This window comes from Manis javanica, chromosome 9, assembly GCF_040802235.1.
Source record: "Manis javanica isolate MJ-LG chromosome 9, MJ_LKY, whole genome shotgun sequence".
NCBI classification, from domain to species: Eukaryota; Metazoa; Chordata; class Mammalia; order Pholidota; family Manidae; genus Manis; species Manis javanica.
Genome location: NC_133164.1, coordinates 121356213 through 121381204, shown reverse-complemented (window position 1 = coordinate 121381204; position 24992 = coordinate 121356213). Strand labels below are relative to the sequence as shown.

Below are 24992 nucleotides of genomic sequence, written 5' to 3'. Positions count from 1 at the left end.
GTCGTGGGACCGGCAGCAGCCACAGACCTGTCTTCTGGCAGGTCCCTCGGGGTACAAGCCGCAGGAGGTGGCAACAAAGGGGAGCAGGGATACAGCGCACCCCTCTGCAGATAGTCCCAGCCAAGAAGGGCCGGGGCCTGTTTCATTCATCTCTACGTCATCCACACCTCAGTAGTGCTGCCTGAAGAACGAGTGAACTCCCACCACGGAGGTATTACTACCCAAAAATGAGCACAGCTGGGAGATGGTGGAAGACGAAGAAACAGCACTTAGAAAGTGGGTCAGGATGGCCGAGCCCAGCCCTGCGGCAGCTCTGAGACCACCAGCTGCGGAGGACACCAGAGCTTCTCTTCTGGCAGTCCATCTCTTTAAATAACAATGCTTTTTTGTTACACAGATAATGCACACTTGTCTAAAATAAAACTACATAACTGACCCAAAGCAAAGAGGATGAAATAAACACCACCTGGCGTTCCTCCACCTAGAGATCACACTATAAACACTTCCATGTCTGTCTCCAGGACTTTTCATGTATATACAGAAATATATGGTATGCTCAAAAAAAAGTGTGAGATGGAATCTAATGTTTTGAAACCTGCTTTTCCTCTCAGTGATCGATCATGACTGTCAGCACTAGTCAGAACTCTTTCCACGGTAAGTGAGAGAAGTCCAACCCCAGGGGCTTAGCCACAAGGGGCATTTGTCCAGGGGGTAACTGAAAAGTCAGGCGCTCAGCTGAAGCTCCCAGGAATCCTGCTCTCCACAGCCCCCCTCCTCCAGGCAGGCCTGATTCTCCAGCAGGTCCTCCCGCGGGGGCCCCAGCATCCGCAGACCCCGGCAGCCTCAGAGAAAGAGGCCTCCTCCTCCTCCCAGCACTGCTGCTCAGCCTGTGCCCGATGCCCGTGGCTCTGCGTCCACTGAGGCCTGGGCTGCCCTGCGCCACCCCTGAGCTTGGGGAAAGTGGCACTTCCTCAGCTGTCACGAGCCCACCCCCGACTGCCAGTGGGGACATACCACAGGGAGTGACCCCCAAGGAAAGCGGGGTGTGCCCTGGGGGGGAGGAAGGCAGGGCTGGGAAAAGCAACAACAGCTCCTACTATACTTTCCTATCAACATGCACGTCGCGTCACAGGCTTTCATGACGGTTCACATTTTCCACTCACCACTGACTGAGGCCTATTAACCAGTCCCTGCTCCACACACTCAGGCTCCTTCCGAGGCATTGCCGTGCTGACCTGTGCCGTAAAGCAGAGCCTGATACGACTCCTTTGCTTGGCTCTTGATTCTCTGAAGTCGGGGTAAACCAGGGGTGGAACTTTACAGACCAGATAGCTCTGAGCCCAAGCTCCCGTCTCCTCCTGCCTTGTATCTCTGGCTTGGTTGCAAAGGGCTCCTAGGCAGACCTACACTTGAACTCCCCACCTGGGCTGCCCTCTCCTCTCCAAAATACTCACTCTCATTATGTAATAGGGCTGATCTCACTTAGGACAAAATGAGGTAAGCACCTGGCTGCAGTAAAACCCAAAGGGTGGTCTAGTTGGCCTTCCTAGACTGTGGAGTGTTGGAGGGGAGACGTCCTGAGTGGGGGGAGCATTTGGCCATCCCTTATCTTTCTCAGGCCTACCCTGCCTCACCCCATAAGCCCATGGCAGGTGATCAGGACATGCCCCCTGGGGAAGGTGGCCACCCCTCTCACTGCTGGGTGAGCAGGGTGTCCTGCTGGGAGGGGCTACAGGGATGGACCAGGAGAAGCTAAGTGTGAATAGAATCTTGTCTGCTGATAACTGCAAATGACTGGAAAGTCTGGCAAGTGTTTGAAACTTTCCTGGGTACTGAACGATCGTGACACTCTTGTTTCTGGCGCCGGCAACCCCAACAGGGAAACAGGAATTCAAAACCAGACCTGGAAGTGAGTGAGCGGGCCTCTACCCTGTGACCCCAGAAACAGATTGCATAAAAGAGGCCGCACCCTTTCCCATGACAGGTTGCATAATGACGCTCACTCACTGCACCCGCTTGGGTGGCTGGGAACCGTGTATGAGTGAATGCACGCTAATATACTGAGTACTGTACAAACATAGTATATCTGTGGTTGTCAAAGTCCTTTTAGGAAGAAAAATATTTTTATAAGCTCAGCATAGCAGAATCGAGTATTATTAAACCTGTTTGTCTAGTACTCAGAGTCAGGAAATTGTAGAATTTTACTTTTTCTTCCAGCAATAGCTTATCAGCAAAATATTCATCGTCTGTTCTCAGTGACAAGTTCAACTGCGGGTAGACGAGTCCGGAACCCCAAGGATATGTTCAGACGTATTCCTGACCCTGTGATGTGTCTGAATTGCTCAATTTCGCCTCAGGAAATTAGAATGAAATATTTATGCGTTATAACCACTTTCTCAAGAAAAATTCCACAGAATGCTCAGTTTTCTGAGCTTTCAGATGAAATGCTAGAATTATATAATCCACACATTTCTTCAGCAGATATTTAAGGGCATTCTTTGGGTCAAGTACCAGATTACAACCTAAAATAAGACACAGTCCTTACCCTCAAGCAGCCTGTGGTCTGATGGAAGGAATAAATGAATAAATACAGTCTAGTTTAAGTGCTCAATTAAAACGAGCAAGCCTGGATCGCGGAGTGTGTTCCCTCTGCTCCGCTCTGCTGGGTGCCTAAGCCCTTGGCCCGGGCCAGTCTTCCTGGACTCTAGAACACCAGTGTCTTCCGTCCACTCACAGGACTCACCCTGCATAGTGAGACAGAGCTAAATGTCCAGAGGATAACTACCTCGTGGATTTTTGTGTGAATCAAGTATGGTTGGCAGGATTATCATAGTGAGCTCTTTCTAATATTATGACTTCAGTTTTCACAGTATAGGTGAGGGAGTAGGGGAAGTAGTTCTTGGATTTCATACACTTTTTAAGGAGTGAAAGCCTATTCAAGTCAATTAGATGTGAAGCCGGCTCTGGGCCAGGCTGCTCCTCCAGCTCTGCTCAAACCCTAAGGGCTGACCTGCAGGCCCCCTGCCAGGCCCCTTCATGGCTGCCAGTCATCCCAAATCACAGGGCGGAATTGCAGAATCCTGCTGGTGGCATCAGCCAAGGACATGCAGGAGGCGGGGCTCCTCAGGGATGAAACCAAACTCTTTTTTAACTTGTTCCTTAAGCCAAACGTTCACATTTTGTTGTTAATATAATTATTTATTTATTTATCTTTGCTTCTCTGGGGAGTGTATTTAGTACGAAAGGGTACAGTTGACCGGCAAGGCTCCTTCATGTGAATACCCCAAAAGCCCCGTTCGGACAAGTAATTTAAAAAGGTGCCAGCCACCCTTCCTCACCCCCAAGTGCCCCCAGGAGGAGGCTTGGTGAGCTGAGCTCTGGTGGGCTTCAGCCCCATCTGCCTCTCCACAGCTTTGTGCAAACTGCACAGCAGGATGGCTGCTCTGGGCAGGTCCTGTTTTCTCGGGACTTTCTTTTGGCTCTGGAGAGTCCAAAAACTTTTTTGAAACAATACTGAATGTTGAAAGGATCTCTTTATTGTGTGATTACGGTATTTTTCTTCTGTATATTTCTTTCCATATAATGCCAAAAGAAGTGTGATGATTAATGCATAAGCTTGCAAAAGTAAAACCTACCTTGCAAATCCTAATGCGGTTAATTTTGATTTCAAGTTCTGCTTTCCTCCTGTGACTTTCATTCGTTGGTGTTCAGGATAATTGTTCACCCTTCCTTATCTCATTCTTCCTATCCCTGCCCTCTCCCAATAAAATTTTTGGGAATTAACTTGCCACCCTCAAGTCTGGGCTTTAAAGCCGTGTCCTAGTATGCCTCCTGTGATCCAGAACCATTGTGAAATGAGACGACCGAGTTCTGGTCCAGTCGGCCCAGGAGGAGATCCCGGTAGTGCCTCAGGATGGGTGCGCCCTGGGGGCAGGGCGGACTCCGGGCCCCGGTAGGTCGTAGGGCAGGAGCTCCAACAGGCATGGCCGCTGCTGACTGAGTGACCCCCAAATGTCAGGTTCCTGTTGCATTAAGGACTGTTTGCGGTGTACCCTTAGGGGTGAACCTTTGATAATTCGATGCTTCGTCCTTCCCGGAGATTTCCGCCTTGGAGCCTTGAAACTTAGGCCAGCGAGCTGCAGAACAGGCGAAGTTAAGAAACCAGGTCCCCAGGCTTCATCACAGAATGATCTGGGCGAGAGTGATTCCTGCCGTCCCTACACTCAGGAATGGGGGTGTGAAACTCAGGCACAGCCTGGGCGCAGGGCGATCCGCGGCGGGCTGGCCGGAGCGGGGCGGGATGAGCGTTGGTGGACTGAACGCGCGAGCCCCCCGCGCCGCGGCTCCCGGGGCCTGGGACGAGGCTTGCCTCCGCGCCTGGGGGGCGCCTCCGGGAAGGAGGATGCGGGGCGCCCTGGGAGGACCCGCGGCCGCTCGGCCAGCCGGGCGCCGGGCTCCTGAGACGCCCGTGTTTGCACATTGAAGCATCTGCCCGAGATGATGGTACCAACGCACGTCGCAACACGGATGTGGACACGGTGAAAGCCCTCTCCTCCCGGGGGCAAGCGGGACGGTTACGGGGGTCCCGGCAGCCGGTGCGGGCGGCCCACCCAGGGGGTGCCTGGAGTGGGGGGGGGGTCGCCTCGACGTCCCAGACTGTCCCGGACCCTCAGGGTCTCCCAGAGGGGAGGGCGGAGGGTACCCAAGCTGGGGCACAGTCAGGAGAGGGGACTCCGGTAGGCAGGTAAAGGGGGCGTGCAGCCGAGAGCTACCGGGGGTCTCGGGGGGCGTCTGTGAAGAGTGCGGGGCGCTGAGCAGCCGCCCAGGGAAGGGACGAGCTCGTCTGAGAAAAGACGTGTTGCCAGAGGGGCCAGGAGTCCAACCCGGGGGAGTTTGAATCTGCGCGGCTTCGGGTTAAGAAGGGAGAGGGGCTTGGGCGCAAAGGTGAAAAAAATAAAAAGTGAGCGGGCGGCGCGGCGCGGCGCGGCGGGGGGAGCAGGGGTGCAGCGCGGCACCCCTCCCGGGGCTGAGGCCGCGGGACCCCCCCCCTCAGGGCGGCCGGGCGCCGCCAGCTCCCCCCACCCCCCGCGCGGCCTCGCCCCCGCGCCCCCTCCGCCGAGCCTGCCGGGCGCCGGCCGAGCAGAGCCGGGCCGGGCGCGGGCCATGGCGCGGGGCGGGCGCGGGCGCTGCGGGCGGCGCGGGCGCTGCGGGCGGGGCGCGCTGCTGGCCTGCGCCGCGTGGGCCGCGGGCTGGGTGCTGGCGGCCGCGCTCCTGCTCCGCGCGCACCCGGGCGCCCTCTCCGAGCGCTGCACGGACGAGAAGAGCCGGCGCATCCTGGCCGCGCTGGTAGGTCCCCCCGCCCCACTGCCCTGCGCGGCGCCGCGGCCGTGGGAGGGACACCCCGCTGGCCCCGGGGGCCGAGGCCCCCACGGCGGGGCGGGCTGGGGGTTCCCGACACCGTGCGGGCGATGCCCGACGCGCACGACCCGGCCTCCGGAGTGGGGGCTCCGCCTGGAGTCCTCTGTGGGCGCGCGGGGCTCTCTCCCCATTTCGCCAAAATTGGTCTTTTGTCCCAAGATAGTCTTCCTGCCCAGCTGCTCCTCCGCCGCCCCCGAGCCCACGCTCCTGAAGAAAGTTTGCGGCTCTGCTCCGGGTCTCCCGACAGCCCCCGGGTGCCCGCGTCCCGAGTGCCGCCGCTGGGCTGGGGCGCTGGCCGGGACGCGGGCGGGTGCGGGGTCCGGGGCGGCGGCGACCACGCCTCTGCCTCGCTTGGCCTCAGTTCTGTGATTCCAACGTGGGCTGCATCTCGCCAAGCCTGATGCAGACGGCCGGCGGGTTCCCTGCGCCCCAAAGCCGCAGCTCCCCCGGAGCGGTCTGCGGGACCCGCCGCCGGGCGCGATCCTCTCCTCCGCGGGCGCCAGGGGCGGCTCGGGCCCGCGCCGACGGGTCCTGGGGCGGGGACGGCCGTCTCCTAGCAGGGGGCCCTGAGCCCTCCCGAGCTGGGCTGGGCAACTAGGAGGGAAAGGAGCGCCCGGCTGGCAGGCTGCTGCGCCCACTGGGCTCCTGAGGCCCCTTAGCTGGTGCCAAGGGCGGGCTGCTCCTTAGTGTTCCCGTTTGGTTCAGAGGCAATGAGCATTAGGACACGAAGAAAGGTAGGACTCCCCAAAAGGAAAGCCAAGAAAGGGGAAAATAGTGGCAATTACTTTTGATTTTTAAAGTGATTATTCCCTTCTTAAAACACTGACCTAAGCATTTGGTGTGAAAGTGATCTGTTTTCTAAGAAATCTTCAGGAAATGCGTGGGAAGTTTTCAGTCCAATTGCTTACACCTGGGTGGGCCTTTTGAGCTTGTAGGTTTTCAAAACATGGTAGCATGAAGATTTTAAATTATTTTTCAAGTGAGATTGGAAAAATTAAAGAAATAATGAGTGAAATCTACAGGCTAAGACAAATCATATTTCCTGAGTCTGACATGAGTCATCATGAACTGACCTTCATGCAGTTGGGACACTCACCACTGATTCGCTACATCTTATCAATCACCTATCCATCCATCCTTCCATCCGTCTGACCATCCATTAATCCATTATTATAGTGAAGTTCTACCAAGTTTTCTTCAGTTGCAAGAGCTCACTGATTTTCTCAGTAACCCATCTAAAAATTCCTTTCACTTATAAAGATTATTTTCCCTCTGTTTGGGGGGGGGGGTTGGGCGGGGCCTTATTAGCTAATTGTAGTGAACAAAAATTAATAGTTTGTCCAGAATGAAATACTTATTTACAAAAATAATATAATAATATTTTACATTAAAATAAAAAACAAACACCAATTTTCATTTATTTACCTTTGGTTAAGTAGGAAAAGGCCTAATGGAAATTAAATAGCCTAATATAATTTAAGTAATTGTTAATCATAACTTTCCCAGCATCCCAGCTTATAGGTTAAAACCAGTTCTGATTACAGGCTGTACCGATATATCTCCAGTGGCAGCCATATGGGGTGTTTTTAGTCTGATATAAGCTGAAGAGATGGTTATTCTTATGAAGCCTCTCAATTCTTTCCTATGGCCAAAAGAACTATTTGAAACACCAGGTCTGTCTGTCTGTCTGTCTTCTTAAAGTCCACCTGATGTCTCAGTGGACTGACTGTTCGGGAGCGTCAGGCGGTGTCCGGTCTGAGACGGTTATTTCTCATTTGTGAAAGACTCGACTCAGTCTCTCCTGTCGCACCCTTTCCTACCTTCTCCATTCTGGATTTGCTGATGGGAGCCCCACACAGCACCCTGGCTCACTTTTACCCAAGACGCTAAACTAGACCGAGGTTGAATACAACCCCAGTCTCCACGACCCAGACTCTGGTGGCCCCGGCTGCTGCAGAGGCTGGCAATGTGGCCTCCCAGGATGCGAGCTGAATCAGGCCTCTGTCTCCTGGCTTTCCAAGCACTTTCAATTCATTCTGCCTGGCTTTTATCCTCCATAATAAAACTGGCTGTTATTTTCTGACTGGCCTCCAGACTCTCATTAGTTTTCCCTCTGAATGCCAGAGCACAGGAGGACTGCAGCTGAGCCAAAGGGAGCCCTCTTTCCCTCCACGGCGCCCATGGAGCTGTGGTGGACGCCTGCTAGCGTTCCCAGGCCCTCCGGCGCAGCAGGTGGCATTGCTGGCCTGCAGGGAAGTCCACAGGTAACGCTGAAGAGCTGCTCAGTAGCTGGGAGACAGGTCTGCTCGTACTGCAAGCCCCACCCACCTCCCGAGGGAACCCATCACACGCCACCACCCCCGAGACGGGCGGTTGGAAGAGCCAGCTGGAGTCGTTCCAAAGAGTTGCGCAGTGGGTCTGCCAGCTTTGGGTTTTTCTAGTCAGACTGCAGGGCTCCTCTTAGCTGTGGCTTTTCAGCACATCTCATAATCAAGACATCCGTAGGCCCTCCTGGACTTCTCTCTGAGGTTTCAAAAGCCCTACTTTTCCAGTGGCCTGTGTCCCGAGGCCGTGCCAGGCTGACGGGCGCTATGCCATGCTTGGAAACTCATAAGCCTGGCTCCTTGTTCTGCAGGCAGAGCACTGCCCACAGCGGCAGAGGGACGGGGGCTGCAGGTGCCCGCTGATGCTCACTCCGGGCAGGCACTGTGCTAGTATTTTTAGGTGCATTGCTTCATTTACTCCCTACAACCACCTTCCGGATATACATGCCTTTACCATATCCACCTCACAAATGGCAAACCGAGCCTCAGAGAGGTAAAGAAACTCACCCTGAATCACGTGGTCAGTGCATTGTGGAGCCAAGACATGACCCTGTGCAATCTGATAGTGGGAACACCGTGACAGTAAGTGGCTTTTCCAATAATGAAAACCCTAAGTAACAACTGGGTATAGTACTTCCAGTAACCTTTCCAAAGTGTATCATTTTCAAAGCATCTCAAAAATATTCCCACAGACTCTGTTATTCAGAAGGCTTAACTCCCTTTTGACTAGTTAGGTCTTGATGTGATTTAATACAGTTGCCTGCACTGGGATTCCTTTTTGATAGGACAGGCTTATCTTCCTTTGCTGTGATAGGAGCCAGTGCCCTAGGGAACTGCAGCACCCAGAGCACAAAACCCGGAAAGATTTTACAACACGGAATGACTCCGTGTTCCGAAGTGCTTTGGCCACATTCGTACTGTGTATCATTTAAGCCATCCGGGGCTCAAGAGGGGTTGCATGGCAGACTGGCTAATTCCTCTGAATTTTCACAATGCCCAGTGTTACTTCTTGGGGAAAGAATTCCATTGTGGGTGTGGATTGTTGCTAACCACAGAGGCATTTAATGCTCCTTAAAAACAAAACACACACACAAAAGAAAACCCAGCCCTTAGGCATGACCTCTGACACCCTGTCAATGGTTTCCCAGGCTAGGGTGGACAGGTTTTGTTTTTGCCTGAGAACCGTGATACAAGCTGCAGAGATTCTAAGCAAGAACTGCTAAGATGCTTCCTATCAGCACCGGGGAAGCTGGGGACGTGCATTTGTATGCACGACACTGTCTTTGAGAAGCTCTGATCCACTCTGAGTTTAATGAATTTAAAAATGCTGGTATCTACAATGAGACTTTTAAATTTAATTTTAAAATCTCATGGCTTTTGTAGGCACACAGAGATGTACCTTCCTTCAAGCTGGCAGCTAGTTATACTCAGAGAAAAGTGATTTTAAAAATGGAGTTAAAGTAAATAAGCCACTTTTACTGAGTAAAAAAATAGCTACTTCACTAGGACATGCTGCTAATAAAATGATTTTCCTATTATCTCTAACATGACAATTTTTAATTAGCTTGTACACTTTTAATTTGTTCTTTAAACTCACTGTTTTTTAAATGCTAGATTATGTCTTTGCCTGTGTTTAGTGGACACAGATGTGCAAAAAATCCTGCAGATTCACTCTGACGCTGGCAACCAGAACAACCATAGTGGACGAATTTTACATTCTATGTAAGAACAGGAACTGAAGTGCCAGAAATACCTCATCATAAAGGATGATAAAGAACAGCCCTGTGATGACTGCACCATGTATACTTTGCTTTAATGTAAACTATCTCCTATGACAAATGGGGAATCCAGGGCATTGGACATGAAGTCATAACCCTAAGACCTCATGGCCCCGGGTTCTGGGCATTCAGCTCCACTTCTGCCCTTTCTGATACATAACACTGCATCCCCCCAGTGGCAGCCATGTGGGAGGTACACGTGTACCTCAATGTGCTGAGCTTCAGAAATACAGCCCAGGATTAATGTTCCCTCCAGAATCAATAGCCTATACACCAAATTCAATGATTATACCGTCGTTCAACATGTCTTGCAACTCTTGTTTGGAATTGCCTTCCAAATTTGCAGGGGCATATCTCATATGGATTTTGATTTGATTTGAATTTGATTTCATTGGCGTGGTACAGTTTTGTAGAAAACTGTGCTATGGGGAGGCAGCAGGCAAGGGTCTGGCACAAGGAATTCATAAGGATGGTTCAGGGAGGGCTGGGGACAGAGGACAGAGACAGGCATTCCCTCTGGCCAGTGTGGCTGTGTCCCGGGGAAGGCTAATCTGCCCCTTGCAGGGTAGGAGGCACTTCTGTCAAGTGCAGACACAGGGAAGGGCATTTCTGATAGGATACCCCAGTCTGGCACACACAGGGCCTTTGCTCCTGTTTTGCTCTCCTTCCCCTGAACCGGGTCTGGGTTCACACCGCCCTGCTTTGCAACTCTCGGCCTCTGCACCTGTCATTCCCTGCATGGAGCTGCCCTCTCCCTCCTTGCCTGCTAGGCAAACTTGCAACTTATCTTTCAAAATTGAGCTCAATTGCATTGCTCCAGGAAGAAGCTTCCGAGGCCTCTGCCTTCTACTGATGAGGATTGGAAAAGGCGGGAGGGAACTAGCATTTACTAGTTCTAGGTCCTCTGTACCTGTGACCTTGGTTGACCTTCACAAGTCTCCAGGGACACAGTATCCTCTCCCTTGTTACCTACCTGGAAACAAGCCACACAGCTAGTGAGGGCAGCGCCCAGAGGCAAACCCAGGCTGCCCCAAAGCCAAGCCTGCTGGGTTCCTTTCTTGAATTTGTTATGCTCTGCAGTCGTTTATGAGTTTTGAAGGCAGCCTCCTCTGTTCTGAAAACTCCTGAGCCTGGTACCTGTAGTAGTTCACCGCTCAGCTCCTGTACAGCTGGGCTAAGTTCAGGAAGTGACGTTGTTGATATGAATGTGGCCAGTGGAGCGGGCTCCTGGCCCACAGGTGTGTCCCGGCCAGAGGCAATTTCAGCTGCCCTTCCAGCCGAGGAGAGTCCCGGCCCCTGGTGCCCATGCGCACCATGCAGCAGACAGCGGGGTGCACGCCCCTGACCTGCCCCACACTGCTCCTCGTGCCCCCTCCTCTGGCTCCCTTTTTCTGCTCATCACCGCAGGATCTGAAGCTCTGGGCTCAGGACCCACCTCCTCCTACCAGACCGGTTCTGTCACCTGCTTTTCTTTTCGATTCTGTTCTGTACTCCACACAAAAGTACGTCTGATTAAATCGTAAATGTGATAACATTCTAAGAATGTTTATGGAATTGAATCAAACCATTTTGGATGTCATACTTCAAGGGGTTTGGGGCTTTATAGGGAAATCTAGAAAAAATCTTGCATTTTCTTATCAGGCTCGTTAAAGAGGTAAAACTATAATTACCAGATAAAGTAAAAAAAACTGCGACAAGTAAAATAAAACAAACACCCCATGTTATTTCTATCATTCAAATCTTCTTACATCTGGTTGTCTCAACATTCAAGACTTTCACCCTCACGTTCCCTCCAAGACTATCCTGCAGGGTCTCAGCGGAGCTTCGGGCAGGGCCTCTCTTCTTGCAAGGGGCGACATGGACGCAATTCTAAGCAACGAGCGAGTGACCCAAGGGGTTCTGATGATCTTGATGCTCATTTCATGACCCCGAGTTTTGGAAAGAGGAGCAGGATTACAAGTAAAGAGATGGCATTTTGTCAACATTGTTTGAGTTAAACTGCAAGACGAACACAGCATCAAGCGTGTTGAAACAGTCATGTGGGTGTTCACGGACACAGCTTCATCATGGGTGTTTGCTTTCCCAAGACACAAAGCCAGCCCCGCACAGGGGCCGGCATTCCCAAGCGCCAGGATCGGGTCCTCGGCTACCGACAGGTCTCTGTCGCTGGCATCTTCGTGCTCAGCAGTCGCGAAGCTCCGCCCACCCAGCATGACACACTGAGAAATAGCAGGAGAGCCTTCCCAGGAAGCCTGAAGGCTGGATTGGATGGCTTGACTTGGGTCTTTCAGGCTATTGTCCAGTTATTGCCTGAAATGGCCCTGAAAATCCTCATACTTGTTTTCAGCACTGGCAGTATTTCTTTTAGTGAGCATTTTGGCAATACCTGCTTTGAACAATTAGCCTACAGTATTTATATAGGTACACAATCCTTTAACTAACATTTTGGAGCCAGGCATATTTTCGAATTCACGCTTTTTTGGACAGATAATATGAGCATATACCTTCTATTTTACATATGAGGCAGCAGCATCATCAAACGAATTAATAATCCTGAAGCAAAATATATGCAGATTCACACCAAGTCAAATATATTCAGACTATAAATAGCCTTACATCTTTTCAGTTGGGTTTTGATACCACATGAGGCCAAATGATTCATGAAAAACTGGTAGTTTTCAGTGTTTTGGATTTTGGAATTGTCCATATATCCAGGCATTGGAGGTATGTTTTCTGACTCTGAGCTGCTTATTATCTGCTTGGGGTTAATAAAGCTGACCTGCACCAGCAACAGAGGGTCTCTGAGGAGCACACAACTCCATGCCTGGCCACTGCTCAAGGGCCGTCGGGATGCCTGCACTTGGATACATTTAATGCCGGTCCCCTCAAACCCCACCACACACACTTTTCTCACCCAGCCTGTCTGAAAACCATGCAAAGGAGGCAGACAGGGTGACACAGGAGAAGTCTGAGGCTCTGCTGGGTCCAGAGGCCTGTGAGGATGTTGCTGCATAGCCAGTGCCAGAATCCAGGCTTTCGGGCTCCCGGTCCAATCCCGTATTCTCTGCACCACACTGCCCGTTGGCTCCAGCTGATCATTTATAATAAACAGGTGGAGTGAAGAAGGCAGACCTCTGTTTTGCACTTGTCTTATTGCCTTGTGAGAACTGCGGCGACCCCTTGTTTCATGGGCTGCAGACATGCTGGGAGGGAGGCCTGTGTTTGCCCAGGTAGGAGGAGGTGCCTCAGGCCAGAGCAGGTGGTTGGACAATATGCTCAGCCCAGATGAACGTGGGTCTAGAGGTTTTGGTTTCCTGAAAGAGACACAAAAGGACGGAGTAATAATCCTCGCATTCGTTGGGTTCCAGGACCAGGGGCCAGGGCCTGGCTGGGCCGTTTCTGCTCAGGGATGTTCATACAGCACGAGGGGTCACCAGAGCCCTTCGGGTGGGATGCACCCCAGGAACCCCTGAGCTTTAGGAGAACCACCCAACCCGGGGGCTTCTGGACAGTCCTCCTCAGTACTGCTGGGAACCGAGTCCTCCCCGGGCCTCCAGAGCTCACCCACATGGCTCCGACACTCTGAAAGTGTCCCTGGCGCCTGCTGTCCCCCCAGTTCTGCACTGCCAGCCATGAGGCCTGTTTTGACTCCTGTTTCCTGCATAGGGTTCTCCTCTGAAACTGCATAATCCTTGCAGGGTCCGCTGGCCTTGCAGGCCACGCCACTCACGTGGAACAGCAGGCTCAGGGTGTGTGCCTGTGGGGAGGGTCGTGGCTGTGGCGGAGCCTGGCACCAGCGGGGGCTCCCTGGCCCTCGTCCCCCCAGGTCTGACCTGGCCACTCTTGGGCAGTGGCGTTAAAAGCTGGCCAGGTGGCCCAGTGTGTGGTCAGAGCTGAGAACTACCAACCAGGCCCAGCCTTCCCTGGCACCTCCAGTGTCCTGAGGCTGGAGCCTGTGCTCTGCGCCGGGCAGTGTCGTAAATACGGCTTGGCCTTTAGCTCGGTCTCTTGATCACTCACTGTCCCAGCTAGCCTGTGGCTCACGTCTGTGAGGTCGCCCTCGGCAGCTGGCTAGCCGCACCCCAGCTGGAGGGCCAGCGCTGCCGCCTGCCCCTGCGCCTGACGCTGCCTGTTCCTTCCAGTGCCGGGGCTACCGCGGCGGCGAGCTGGAGGGGGACCTGTGCGAGGACCTGTGCGTGGCGGGGAAGCTGCTGTACCGGCGCTGTCTGTACTACGAGCGGGGCAAGAAGGTGCTGCAAGCCGACTGGCGCGGCCGGCCCGTCATCCTCAAGTCCAAGGAGGAGGCCTTCTCCAGCTTCCAGCCGCTCGGCTTGCTTGAGGACGGCCTGGAGGAGGCGGGCCAGGACCTCTCGGAGGCAGACCTCCTGCTGCTGGTGGCCGGCGAGGTCAAGAGCACGCTGGGCCTGGAGCTGTCCAGCCGCAGCCTGGGGCCGCTGGGGCTGGGGCGGCGGGGCCCCGGCCGGCGCGGGCGGCTGGCCAGCCTGTGGGCGCTGCTGCGGCAGGAGGAGTTCGCGCTCCTCAGCGTGCTGCAGGGCCTCAGCCCGCACGCCCCGCCCGTGCTGGGCTCCTGCGGCCACTTCTACGCCGTGGAGCTCCTGGCGGCCGGCAGCCCGCGGCTCGGGGCCCTCTTCCCCATTGGCCGGGCCGCCGGCGCCCCCCGGGGCCAGGCCAGGGCCGTCAGCGGCATGGCGCTCAGCTTCCTGGACATGGTGCGCCACTTCGACCACGACTTCTCCCACCGCCTGCACCTCTGTGACGTCAAGCCCGAGAACTTCGCCATCAGGAGCGACCTCACGGTGAGCTGCGGGGCGGGACGGGGCTCCCAGCCGTTCGCTCTCTCCAGGTCCCCCTGGCAGGCGGGGAGCATTCACCCAGCGGCTGCGAGCGAGCACCTGGACGCACTCCTTCGTGTTCGTCGCCGTCGCCAGCACGCGCTCCTTACGAACAGGGGCTGTTTCCTGCTCCAGAGCCGCACTTCTCATGGGAGAATGAGGGAATTCTCACCCACCCTTTCTAGTCTGATGCTGGGTCGAAGTTTGACGGGGTGAGTCAGATACTTTTCAAGCAGGAGGAGTTTTATTACTCTCCTGATACTATGTAAGAAACCCCGTTCAGGTTTTCCTGTTTGTTTTGTCACTGTTCATATTTTAGGTGCACAGAGTCATGCTTACAATCGCTGCAATCCATTCTACACCACATGCTAAAAATTAAAAAATAAATCTCATCTCCCCGGGAGATGAGAAGGGAACAGTCAGAAATGGGAGACAGAAGTTACAAGGAGCTGAAATCCATCTAGGGAACAGGGGAAGCTGGGGAGACCGCCAGAAACCACAGAGAGAAGAGGAGGGTCCTGGAGTCCAAGTAATGAATCATAAAGACAGTGGGCCCGTTAGCGTGGCCTAATACATTCTTAGTGTATTAACCAGTATAAATAATGAAATGAGCTATTTCTTTTGGCTAAGTAATGAGAGGGGAAAATTTGATTAAAATGATCATTTCTCTTTGCTGTGCCTGAACTGGCAATTAGGCAAAGCTCTTAAATAGAGGAAAGTACCCAGTTCTTTATTTTCCTCATTCTCCACACATTTTGAGATAAATTATTTTCCCTCCTCTGTTTTACTGGATAGTCCCCAAGAAATTTTGCTGCCTTCCCACATCGATCCTGAATTTAAAAAAAGCCAAAAGCAAACCTGGGGAGTGTGCCCCCCAGTAGTGCCTAGAATGGAGGGGGAAGTGAACACCGACCTAGGAGCCTTCCTGAGATGCTACCAAAGGGCAGAAGGAAGGGCTGGGATTTCCACACTGACCTGTGAAGGCTTGTGAAATGCCACAGACCCCTGTCAAATCTGGAGACTCTTCTAATAGCGCTTTAATGCCTTGAAGCTATAAACTGCTTGATTTGGGCAGACTCCAGGTCTTATCAAGTTCGAGCGCATCTCTCTCTTTTATTAAAATTCAGGTGGTGCAGGAAAATCCACACAATGTAGATGTCATTCTTTTTCTGGTTTTGAAGTTTATTTGGTTTGAAGCCAGGAAGATAAATCTGGAATTCCAGGGGGTCACCACCTTCTCCTGCTGACTGTGGGGTTCTGTATTGGACACCATTGGATCAGGGTCCTTGGGTATCAGTCCTAATTCGAGAACTTTGATGCTGCTCTTTCCCCCTACACTTCCATCCAACCAGTTATTGGAAATCAGTTGATCAGGTAACAGATCTCCAGAGGCAGCTTAGGTCCTGCCCACCTCATTTCCACCATGCCACCCTCACACCTGCACCTGCGGAGTTCCCTTTTATTGCCTGTGTTCATGCAGCAGATCCCTGGCATCTCACAGCTTTTATGACCCTGACCCTTGAAGGCCAGAGACCAAAGTGAGGAAGGGGGATTCGATTCACTTTTAAGACATTTCAGAAATTCTACTTTTAAAGTTGAGAAAATGTTTAAAGTTGAAAAGCCACACTTAATGGCACTAGTTCTGAATCCCAGGCCTTCACTACTGACAGCAAAGGTGCCGCCTGCACTAACGCCTTGCAATATAAGCTGGGCCAGATCCTTGCGTAAATGAAGGGAGCAGCTCCCCAGCTCCTGGGCTCTTCCGGCTGGCAGAGCTCTGTGGCCCCTGCCGTGCGCCGGCCCCTGTGCCCCTGTGCTGAGCCCTGTGGGTCCTTTCATAGCTGTGTGCTCGTTTGGTTACAGGTGGTGGCTATTGATGTGGACATGGCCTTTTTTGAACCTAAAATGAGGGAAATTCTTGAGCAGAACTGCACAGGCGACGAAGACTGCAATTTCTTTGACTGTTTTTCCAAGTGTGATTTGCGAGTCAACAAGTGTGGAGCACAACGAGTCAACAGCAACCTGCAGGTGAGCCGGGGCTGGGGTGTCCTCACTCCCGGCTGCCTCTGCGGCCACCGCGGAGCCTCCCGTCAGTGCGGCCGAAGGTCACCTTTTCCACGCCACCTGGGCTCAGTGTGTTTGGTAAGGGCAGGGACGGTGGGACACAGAGTAATCATTTGTTCTTTGCTGTCAACCCCATGGGGCTGCTGGCCCAGTGACCCTGTGGGATCTAACGGGCGGGGCTCCCAGCAAGCTGCCCCAGCCACAGGGACTTGGATGGCTGTTTTCTCTAGGTCTCGTTTCTGCATCTACAAAATCACACACACACACACACACACACAAGTGCCCAAAGGCTGATCCATCAAAGACAAGCTGAAAAGAGCACAGATGAGTCCTGAAAAACTGGCCCAGACAGGCAAGAGGTTAGGGCCAGCCAGTGGGTACAGAGGGAGAAAGACCAGCAACATGCAGGAATTGAATCTGGGCCCAGGCGCTGAGTTGAGTCTAGACGTCCGGGGATCCCCAGTGCAGGGCTGATACCCCATCGGTGGGAAACATCTCTCATTAGGCAGAATCTCGAAGCTCTCAGGCAGGTGTGGATGAACCTGGGCCCACACGTGTTGAGTGCAGCCCAAAGAGGTCATGGCAGAGAAGCTAGGCTCCCCCCACCCCCCCGCCACAGCCTAGTTGCGGGCAATTGTTGATCTGTGCTCTTACCCCTGCCTTCCTGCCCTTTCATTCTCCTCACCTCCACAGTAGGCCACTCCTCCCTACAGTCAGTCCTACAATCTGAAAGGCCAGTGTGACCCCGATGTGGACCCCGTGATAAGGACTTAGAGCAGCCCACAGCCTGGTGCTGGTTCATGCCATAAGGGAGCACAGATCTCAGAGACTGGGGCAGCTATGGTGCTAATCTGGTGGTCTCACCCCACAGGTGGAAGCACTAAGGCCTGCCCTTCGCAGCACAATGAGAGTCTAAGGTTACCAGCTTTAAGACGTCAAGGGCTCTTACAGACCCATTTGAGAGGCAAGGGGAACATACACACAGAACTGGCAAGACAAACATGTAACAAATACCCAAGGGATGAAATCCACAGGGCCATAGAACCTGGAAAATTATCTAATCTTAATCAAAGACGTGCAAATTAAAGCTCAATGGTAATAATTTTTCATTTTTGACCATTGGGAATTGTTTTAAAATGCTATTTATTAATAGGAAAAGCATCAGGAAAATAGATACACATCTATATTGTTAATGTGACTATAAATTTCTACATCTCTTTGGAGGGTGTGTGGTTGTTAGAAGTATTCACACTCTTTAACTGAGCGGTTTGGTTTGCACACATACCTGATTATTGCCTTTGAATAAAATCCTAGAAATCAAATTATACATTAAGGATATGAGAAAATATGAACCACTCATTAAGTGGAAAAATGCAGGCTATAAATCAGTATTTACCATAGGATCCTGTTTTTATTAAATAGTATGTGACTGGAAAGATAGACACCAAAACGTTGAAAGCAATTATCTGTGGATGGTAAGATTTCAGATACCTTTTATTTTCATCTTTTCTCCACTTTATAAATTTTCTATGGTGGTTCTGTATTACTGTTCTACCTTAAAATTTTATTTAAAATAAAAAATCCCTGCCCTGCATAAATGGAGAGATGGAAAGAATTGAGTTTTCTAAAATTTCAGAAATAGACCTAATCACACTGGGGCCTACTCACCTCACAGAGTCGCAGGTGACACAGGCAGCCCTCAGGCCGGTGCGAGAGGAGCTGTGTCACGCAGTGCACGGCGTGAGCGAGTGGGCAGCTGGGCACAACAAATGAGCAAGTCAACTCCTATTTCACACCTTACATCAAACTGCATTCCTGATGGTTCAATACTGACAAGAAATGAAATCCTAAGTGTACCAGAAAAGAACTGGAAGAATTTCAGATATTACCCTAGAGTAAAGAAGGCCTTTCAAAGTATGAACAAAGCTCAGAGGCTGTCACAGGAACAAGGAATCTAAAGGGAAGGGAATGCACGTACATGCTGTATGCACAGCTCCCCCCAGAATCCAAGGAAGTGGTGGCCGCTCGGAGCCGGGAGCGCGGTGTGTGGCTGTCAGGGGTGGGATGGAGACTAAGATCAGAGTCTGTCTTTTGGGACATCTTAAATTTTGCACATGAAAATGTAGTGCCGATTCAAAGAAGGAATGAGATGACTTGTTTTTAAAAAAAGTCCTCACCCCTGCAGGGGATGGGAAGTGGAGAGTAAAGTCCTCTGTCCTCTGTGAGGCAGTAGCTCTGTGAAGTGGGGGCGTGTGTTAGATGAGCCCAATATTGTGTGAAACAGAAAAATAAAGCACTATTAATTATGAGGCTCTCCCAACAGGCAGGAAACCATGAAAGCAGTAAAATAACAGCATGTTTAAATTGAGAATTTAAAGAGCTTCAGCATTGGTGAATTCCGTACCCTGTTAGAATGAAAGGCTGTGAGGTGGGGGCTTCTGCTGCTCCTGAAATAAAGCATTTTGAAGGCCGCTTACAAGAGCCTTCCCTCCCGGAGCATCTGACTTCTCACCAACACGTCTTGGGGCCCTCGGGACAACCCTGTTACTGTGACCAGCTTGTGGATGGGGTGACCAAGCGAGGCCAGCTGCCCTCAGATCTGCCCAGGAGCCGCTCCTTACGCAGCAGTTACTGTCTGTGGCACCTGCCCAAGGGCACGTTCTTTACGCAGTGGTTCCTGCCTCTGGCACAGTCTCCCTTTTCTCTTCAGAAATGTACTCAGACCTTTCTGAGGTGCCACCCAGGACTTTCTCCTCTCTGAGCCTGGAAATGGAATTTTCTACTTCACATGGAGGTGGCGTGCTCCTCTTTGGCACAGTTTGTTCACGAAACCGAGTAGATTAAGCTCTGGGAGGGCAGCACTTTTTAGGCTCCATCTCTGTGGTGCCCTCCCTGAAGGAACGGGGGATGTGGGAGAACAGCAAAGGTCTGTGTGAGGACCAGTTGCCGGAGGCTCGCACGGGAGGCATGCTGCCCTGAACTGACACTCACTTTCCTTCCTCTCAGGTCATCTGTGACAAAATTTTCCGCCATTGGTTTTCCTCAACTCTCAAGAGCTCTGCCATTTCCTTCCAGCTGCAGCTGCAGCTCCAAGAGGCAGCAGAGGAATGTGCGCACCCAGGAGGCCCTGCTGGGAGCTCCCCGGGACCAGCCCCTGCTGTGTTCTGGAAGCTTCAGCACCTCCTCCAAGCCTCGCTGAGGGAACTGCAGGAGGCGGAGAAGTAGTCACACCTGGCCTTCAAGATGCTCGCTGGGAGGTGACCTTCAGCTGAGACCCTTGCGCGTTGTAAAGAGACATTTTTACTATGCAAACGAGCTGTCTCGAAGACACCACTGCGGCCTGAAGCGTGACATCGCTTCAAGCTGTCTCAGGGCACGTTAGCTGCCCTCCTCCAGCTCCTCTCCAGGCCCCACTCGCTTGACCACAGCGAAGGCCCGTCTCTCCTTTGACACCTGTGACCGTGTGTACGTGTATGTGAGCGTGCATGTGTGTGTGTGAGCATGCATGTTGTACAGGTGTGTGAGTTGCAGGTGTGGGGTGTGTGCACACACCTACGTGAGCAAGTGAGCGTGCCATGTGTGTGTGCTGGGCTCCCTAGCATGTACTCTGGGACAGCTCGCCCAGCTAGCCGAGGAGAGCGAGTTAAAGACAATGGAGAGAGAGCTGCAACTTCGGGAAATGTAATTTGGCTGGAGAGTGTGTGAAGGGCAGCTTCTCACGGTTCCCGTTTTGAAGTGTCCGTGAGTCAGGGGGCACTTACCACTGCAGGGAGCCCTCAGCGCCCGACACAGGTTCGCCCAGTTCCAGGGGGTCCGGCCCCTCGGGACCTGGAAGGAGAGCGGGTCCCGCGTGACCACTGACTACAGTATGGGCAGGAGGGAGGCCAGCACCCGTGTGCCTGTTGAATGCAGAGCAGCCCTGGCACCGCCTCACACTCTGTGGACTCGCTTTCAGTGGAGCTCCTGGTGGAGCGCTGGTGTGGGAGGCTCAGGCCGGAGGAGATGCATTCTGGTCACTCCCGGGAGGGACAGGCGGCGAAACCCCAGGTCCCCAGGCACAGCCTGGAGAGACCTCGTCCAGGAGACAGGCAGTGCTCGGCAAACCCTCAGCTGGTCACCTTACTGGTGGGCTGAGGAGGACACTGAGAGAGAATAAGGAAAATCTGTTGGCAGTTTACAACTCGAAAAGACAAATTAATCTGGAGTTAAAAAAAAAAATCACAAATTGACAAATTCCAAGGTCTTTCTCGTTTCCTTGCTCAAACCCCTTCTGATCAGACCAAGGGGAATCGCCTGCTGATGCTCGTTAGGATGCACTGCTCCAGCCGGGCCGCCGGGTCAGCGCCAGGCCCACCGAGGAATCACGCGGGAGGGAGAAGATAACCTAAGGCCCAGGGCTTCTGAATTCTGCGGCTCCCACACACGTTTGTTCGGAGGGGCATGGCTATGTGCTATTCCCAACCCCTCATCCCACACCTCTGGCATTTTTCCAAGTGACTGAAATCCCTCGGGGTCTTCTCTCTCATGCTTATGAGTCACTCTGCATTTGCATTCTTTGGCAGGAAGAAAGCACCCATGTCAGTCATTCTGCAGCAGAGTTAATTAAAACCACAGATTGATGCGGGCCTTGGACTAGTAGATTCTGAAAGAAGAGAATTGGCTTCCGTGTACTGAGTGGAGGCTCCTGTTTCTCCAGAGCTGTGTGCCCTATGAGCTTGTTTTCTGCGGTTGTGGAAGGCTTCCCAAACACAGGGACCATCTTTATGAGCAAAAGGTTTCCCTGAAGATGGGTGTGAGATAGAAGCAGAGGCAGGGAGCAACCGAGGTTTTGTGGTCTGTGCCCTTAGAACTGTTGGCTTTTGCATCATGAGGGCAAATGGGTCTCCTGTGGGCTGACCCAGGGATTACAAAGCCTCATTAGCGCTGGCTCTGAGCTAACTTGCCTGGCAGCAGAGCTGGCTGGCAGAAGAAAAGCTCATTTTCATTTCCACCAAAATGGAAACAAATGTTTTTGTTTATTCTGGAGACTGTGCAATATGTAATTACCCAAAACAATAGTGCTTTTATTATTGCAAAGGAGCAGCTTTATCCCTTCCCCACCCTTGTTTGACCACCCCAAACACACACCCCCGACACACACACACACACACACATGCACACGCACACGCACACACACACACACACACACCCCTTTCTCATCCGGCCTGGAGATTGCATTTACTGCAGTGTCTCTTAAACTATCTGTGGTGAAGTCCAGGTTTTGTTTTGTTTTTTTATTTCAAACCCTTACAAAATAATACTTTAAAATAATACAATAAACAAACACTGTTGTATTGTTTGTTAATGGGACAAGTGAGGTGTTTCTTGCTTATCTGATTGAGCACCCACCCTGCTTGGAGATGAATGCTTCTACCTAAATGATTTCTATGTTTTGTTTTAATAACTTGCAGAGTAGACAAAACACTGAGAGATCTGTTGATGGAATCGACGAGGAGATTATAAAGATCACCAAGCACAGGCTAGTCCTTCTAAAGTTTTATCCACGTTAAAACAAAGAGTGCTTTATTCACATCCAGTCCCTCAGAAGTTAATTTTCACAATTTATCTTAATAAATTTTAGTTAAAAATATCTTTTGATGAAGCAATTCCAGATTTTATGCCCCGCTGGGTTACAGCTGACAAACCTTAACTGCACAGAAGTTGGAAGCATTCTGGCCATGTGTCATTGAGCACCTGGGTGGTGCCTGACTGGACGTCCCAGCAACATCACACAGCTACGAACACTGCCAGACCCTCCTCTCAATGTTCTTCTCCTCACAGGAAGTCAGCAGCAAGCAGTTCATGTATGTGCCACCACCGGGAAGGCCTCTTGGCTTGCCTCCCATGGGTCCTGCCCCTTGCTCAGCACCTGCCTGCTCAGGATGAATGTCCAGGGTGTGAAATTATTGGAAGAGCAGCTATTTTTAAAACTTGATTTAGAGGCTGTTTTTTAGTAGCTGGGAGTGGAGGACTTTGGCTGGAAATTCCAAAACCAGTGGCCATATGAAGTTTATTTACTGTGCTTGCACCCGACAGTTGGTAAAAAAATGTCACCCTGGCTCATAACCAATGTAATCTGTCCCACCTTTTGGATGGTGAGACCTGTATTGAAGCCTTTGGTACCTGACATTGGCCTCACCCATGCATTTTCCAGTGGAGTATGTTTATGATGTCATATGACTGCCGAGGCGAAGTTCATGAGAAATCCTACAGAAAAATGTCAAGAGCAGAGTGGGTGCTGCCAGCCTACTCTGAGGTTCTTGGGGGGGCAACAGATGTCAGGAGTCTGGGGGTTTCCTTCCTGTCTTTAGGAGATGCCTCCGAACTTCAGAAACATGCCCACCCTTCTCTGCCTCTTCCTTGGGGCACATGGTGTTCAGCCCCCTTTCTTCTCTTGAAGAGCTGCCAGTCCCCATGGACTAGCGGTTCCCCTGGACTAGTGGTTCCCCTGGACTAGTGGTTCAAGGCTTGGCCTCTGAGATCAGACAGTCTGAAGCTCTATCACAGTGACACTATTGATCACTGATCAGCTTTGTGACATTAGGCGAGTCACTTCACTTCTCTGGGCCTTAGCTTCCCCGTCTGTAAGCATATTGGTGGCTGTAATTCCTTGTCTGGATAAGGACATTTGTGAGGACTAATGGGACAGTGCATGGTGTGTGGACACACCTCGAGAGCTCTATAGCTTCTTATTTATCAGTGATGCCAAGGCTGGCCTCCATGGAGGATGGGATCCCTCCTGCTTCCCTTGCCCACCTTTCTCCCGGGCCCCTAAAGGCTCCTTCTCACCTTTGTCCAAGGTTCTGATGCTGTGTCCCCAGTCCCCAGTCGCCAGCTCCTGAGGTCATGTCACACAGGCCAGTCCTAATCCTGCTCCTCAGCCGAGGGGGTCACATTCTGCCTCGTATCCAGGGGAACCGGCACATCGCAGGTCTGGAAGCCGGTAGAGAGCCTCTGCTATGGACGGCATATTTGCAGAAACCTAAAGCCCATGTGATGGGAGTAGGAAGTGGGGCCTTGGGGAGGTCATGAGGTTATGAGGGTGGGGCCCAAACCTTGGGATCTGGGCCCCCAAGAGTCACGAGAGAGGTAGGACGATGACGGACCGTGGCAGCTGGAGAAGGAGCCAGCGGGAGCCTGGGGGCCAGCGGGAGCCTGGGGGCCAGCGGGAGCCTGGGGGCCAGCGGAAGCCTGGGGGCCAGCGGGCTGATGCCCTTCAGCGGCATCGCTGATCTGACTGTGACAGAGACCCTCTGACCCGAGGGAGGACAGGCCAGAGGAGACGCAGGTCCAGGGGGCCTCTGACAGTCTGCTGGTGTCTGGCAGGTGGAGAAGGGGGCGCGTACTTGAGTCACATTGAAGGGGACACCAGCAGTGTGGCGGCAGGTTTGCTCTGGGTCGGGGGCAGTATTTGGGGACCCTGAAGACAGCTGGGTGAGGTGCTGGGCCTCACAGTGAGAGAGACGCAGGAGGAGAGGGGCAACCGGCAGGGGCTGCAAAGGCCAGCAGCACCTCCTGAGCCGGAAGGGCTGTGCACACCCAGGTGGACGGGATCCAAACAGTGCAAAAGGCAGAGAGGCACAGGGAGAGCCTTCTGTCACCCGGGAAGGGGGAGGTCAGGGCTTAGGGTGAACTAAACATCTTCTTCCCGGTTAGTAGGAAGTCCTTTAGGACAGAAGCTTGTATTGAGAACTCAGCACCACGATGAGAGGCTGTGCCGCCTGACCGGTATTTCAGGCAGTGAGAGAAAGTACTAGAAAGACTTTCAACATCCAGGCCAGGATTGCCTGTCAGTGCAGTGGACAGGGCAGGCCAAGTCTGTTTCATGTACGTGCATGTGCACACAAGCACACACGCATGTGCACAGACACACATGCACAGACAGGCACATGCACACAGGTGGAAGGTGGAGGGAAGCTTCCCTGAGAATAGAAAGAGAGAAAGGGACAAAGGACTTACATTATTGCCTATGATGAATTGCACTAGACGTTAATGCCATGGAAACATCGTAAGAATTGAGAAATTAGGGAGCAAGTGTTTCAATCTGTCCTTATAGGTGACAAGAGCAAAAGCCCATGAGGTGAAGGAATGATAGCTGGAAACAGACGGGCAGGGTGACAGTCAGGGTGGACTGCAAAGGGTTGTCCCTGCCATTCACCCTATTCATGACTCAGTCACACTGACACTTGGGTGAATTGCTGGGTCACTACTTAATTTGTACCTATGCGTGTATTCCGTTTTAAACACGTGTAATTAATAACTTAGTCAAAGAGGAAACCAAAAAGAAAAAACCTGTCTTTCTAGCTGTCAAGTTGCTTTTCTCCCGAAGCCAAGTGCTGGTGACCCTGAACGAGGGGTGGGGCCCTAGACAGGACGGGAGGAAGACAAGGGCCTCCGTCTGTCCAGCCTGTCCCTACTGGCCCCCGGTGACGTGCACAGGAACTGACTGAGGCGCCCAGCCTGCGGGCGTGCAGGCTGGGGACTCTGCTGCCCTCAGGGCTGCTGTCTGCTCAAGT

The 24992-nt window shown here is 52.4% G+C and overlaps 1 protein-coding gene across 1 annotated transcript; it reads left to right on the top strand.

Annotated features, from left to right (window-relative positions):
• The first annotated feature begins 620 nt into the window (after positions 1–620).
• Positions 621–24982, top strand: DIPK1C (divergent protein kinase domain 1C). Its single transcript, XM_073213298.1, has 6 exons — positions 621–654; positions 4486–4626; positions 5054–5346; positions 13663–14337; positions 16237–16401; positions 19444–24982. Exons 1-6 carry the CDS (start codon positions 621–623, stop codon positions 19660–19662), a joined length of 1527 nt encoding a protein of 508 aa, XP_073069399.1. The 3' UTR covers positions 19663–24982.
• The last annotated feature ends 10 nt before the right edge of the window (positions 24983–24992 follow it).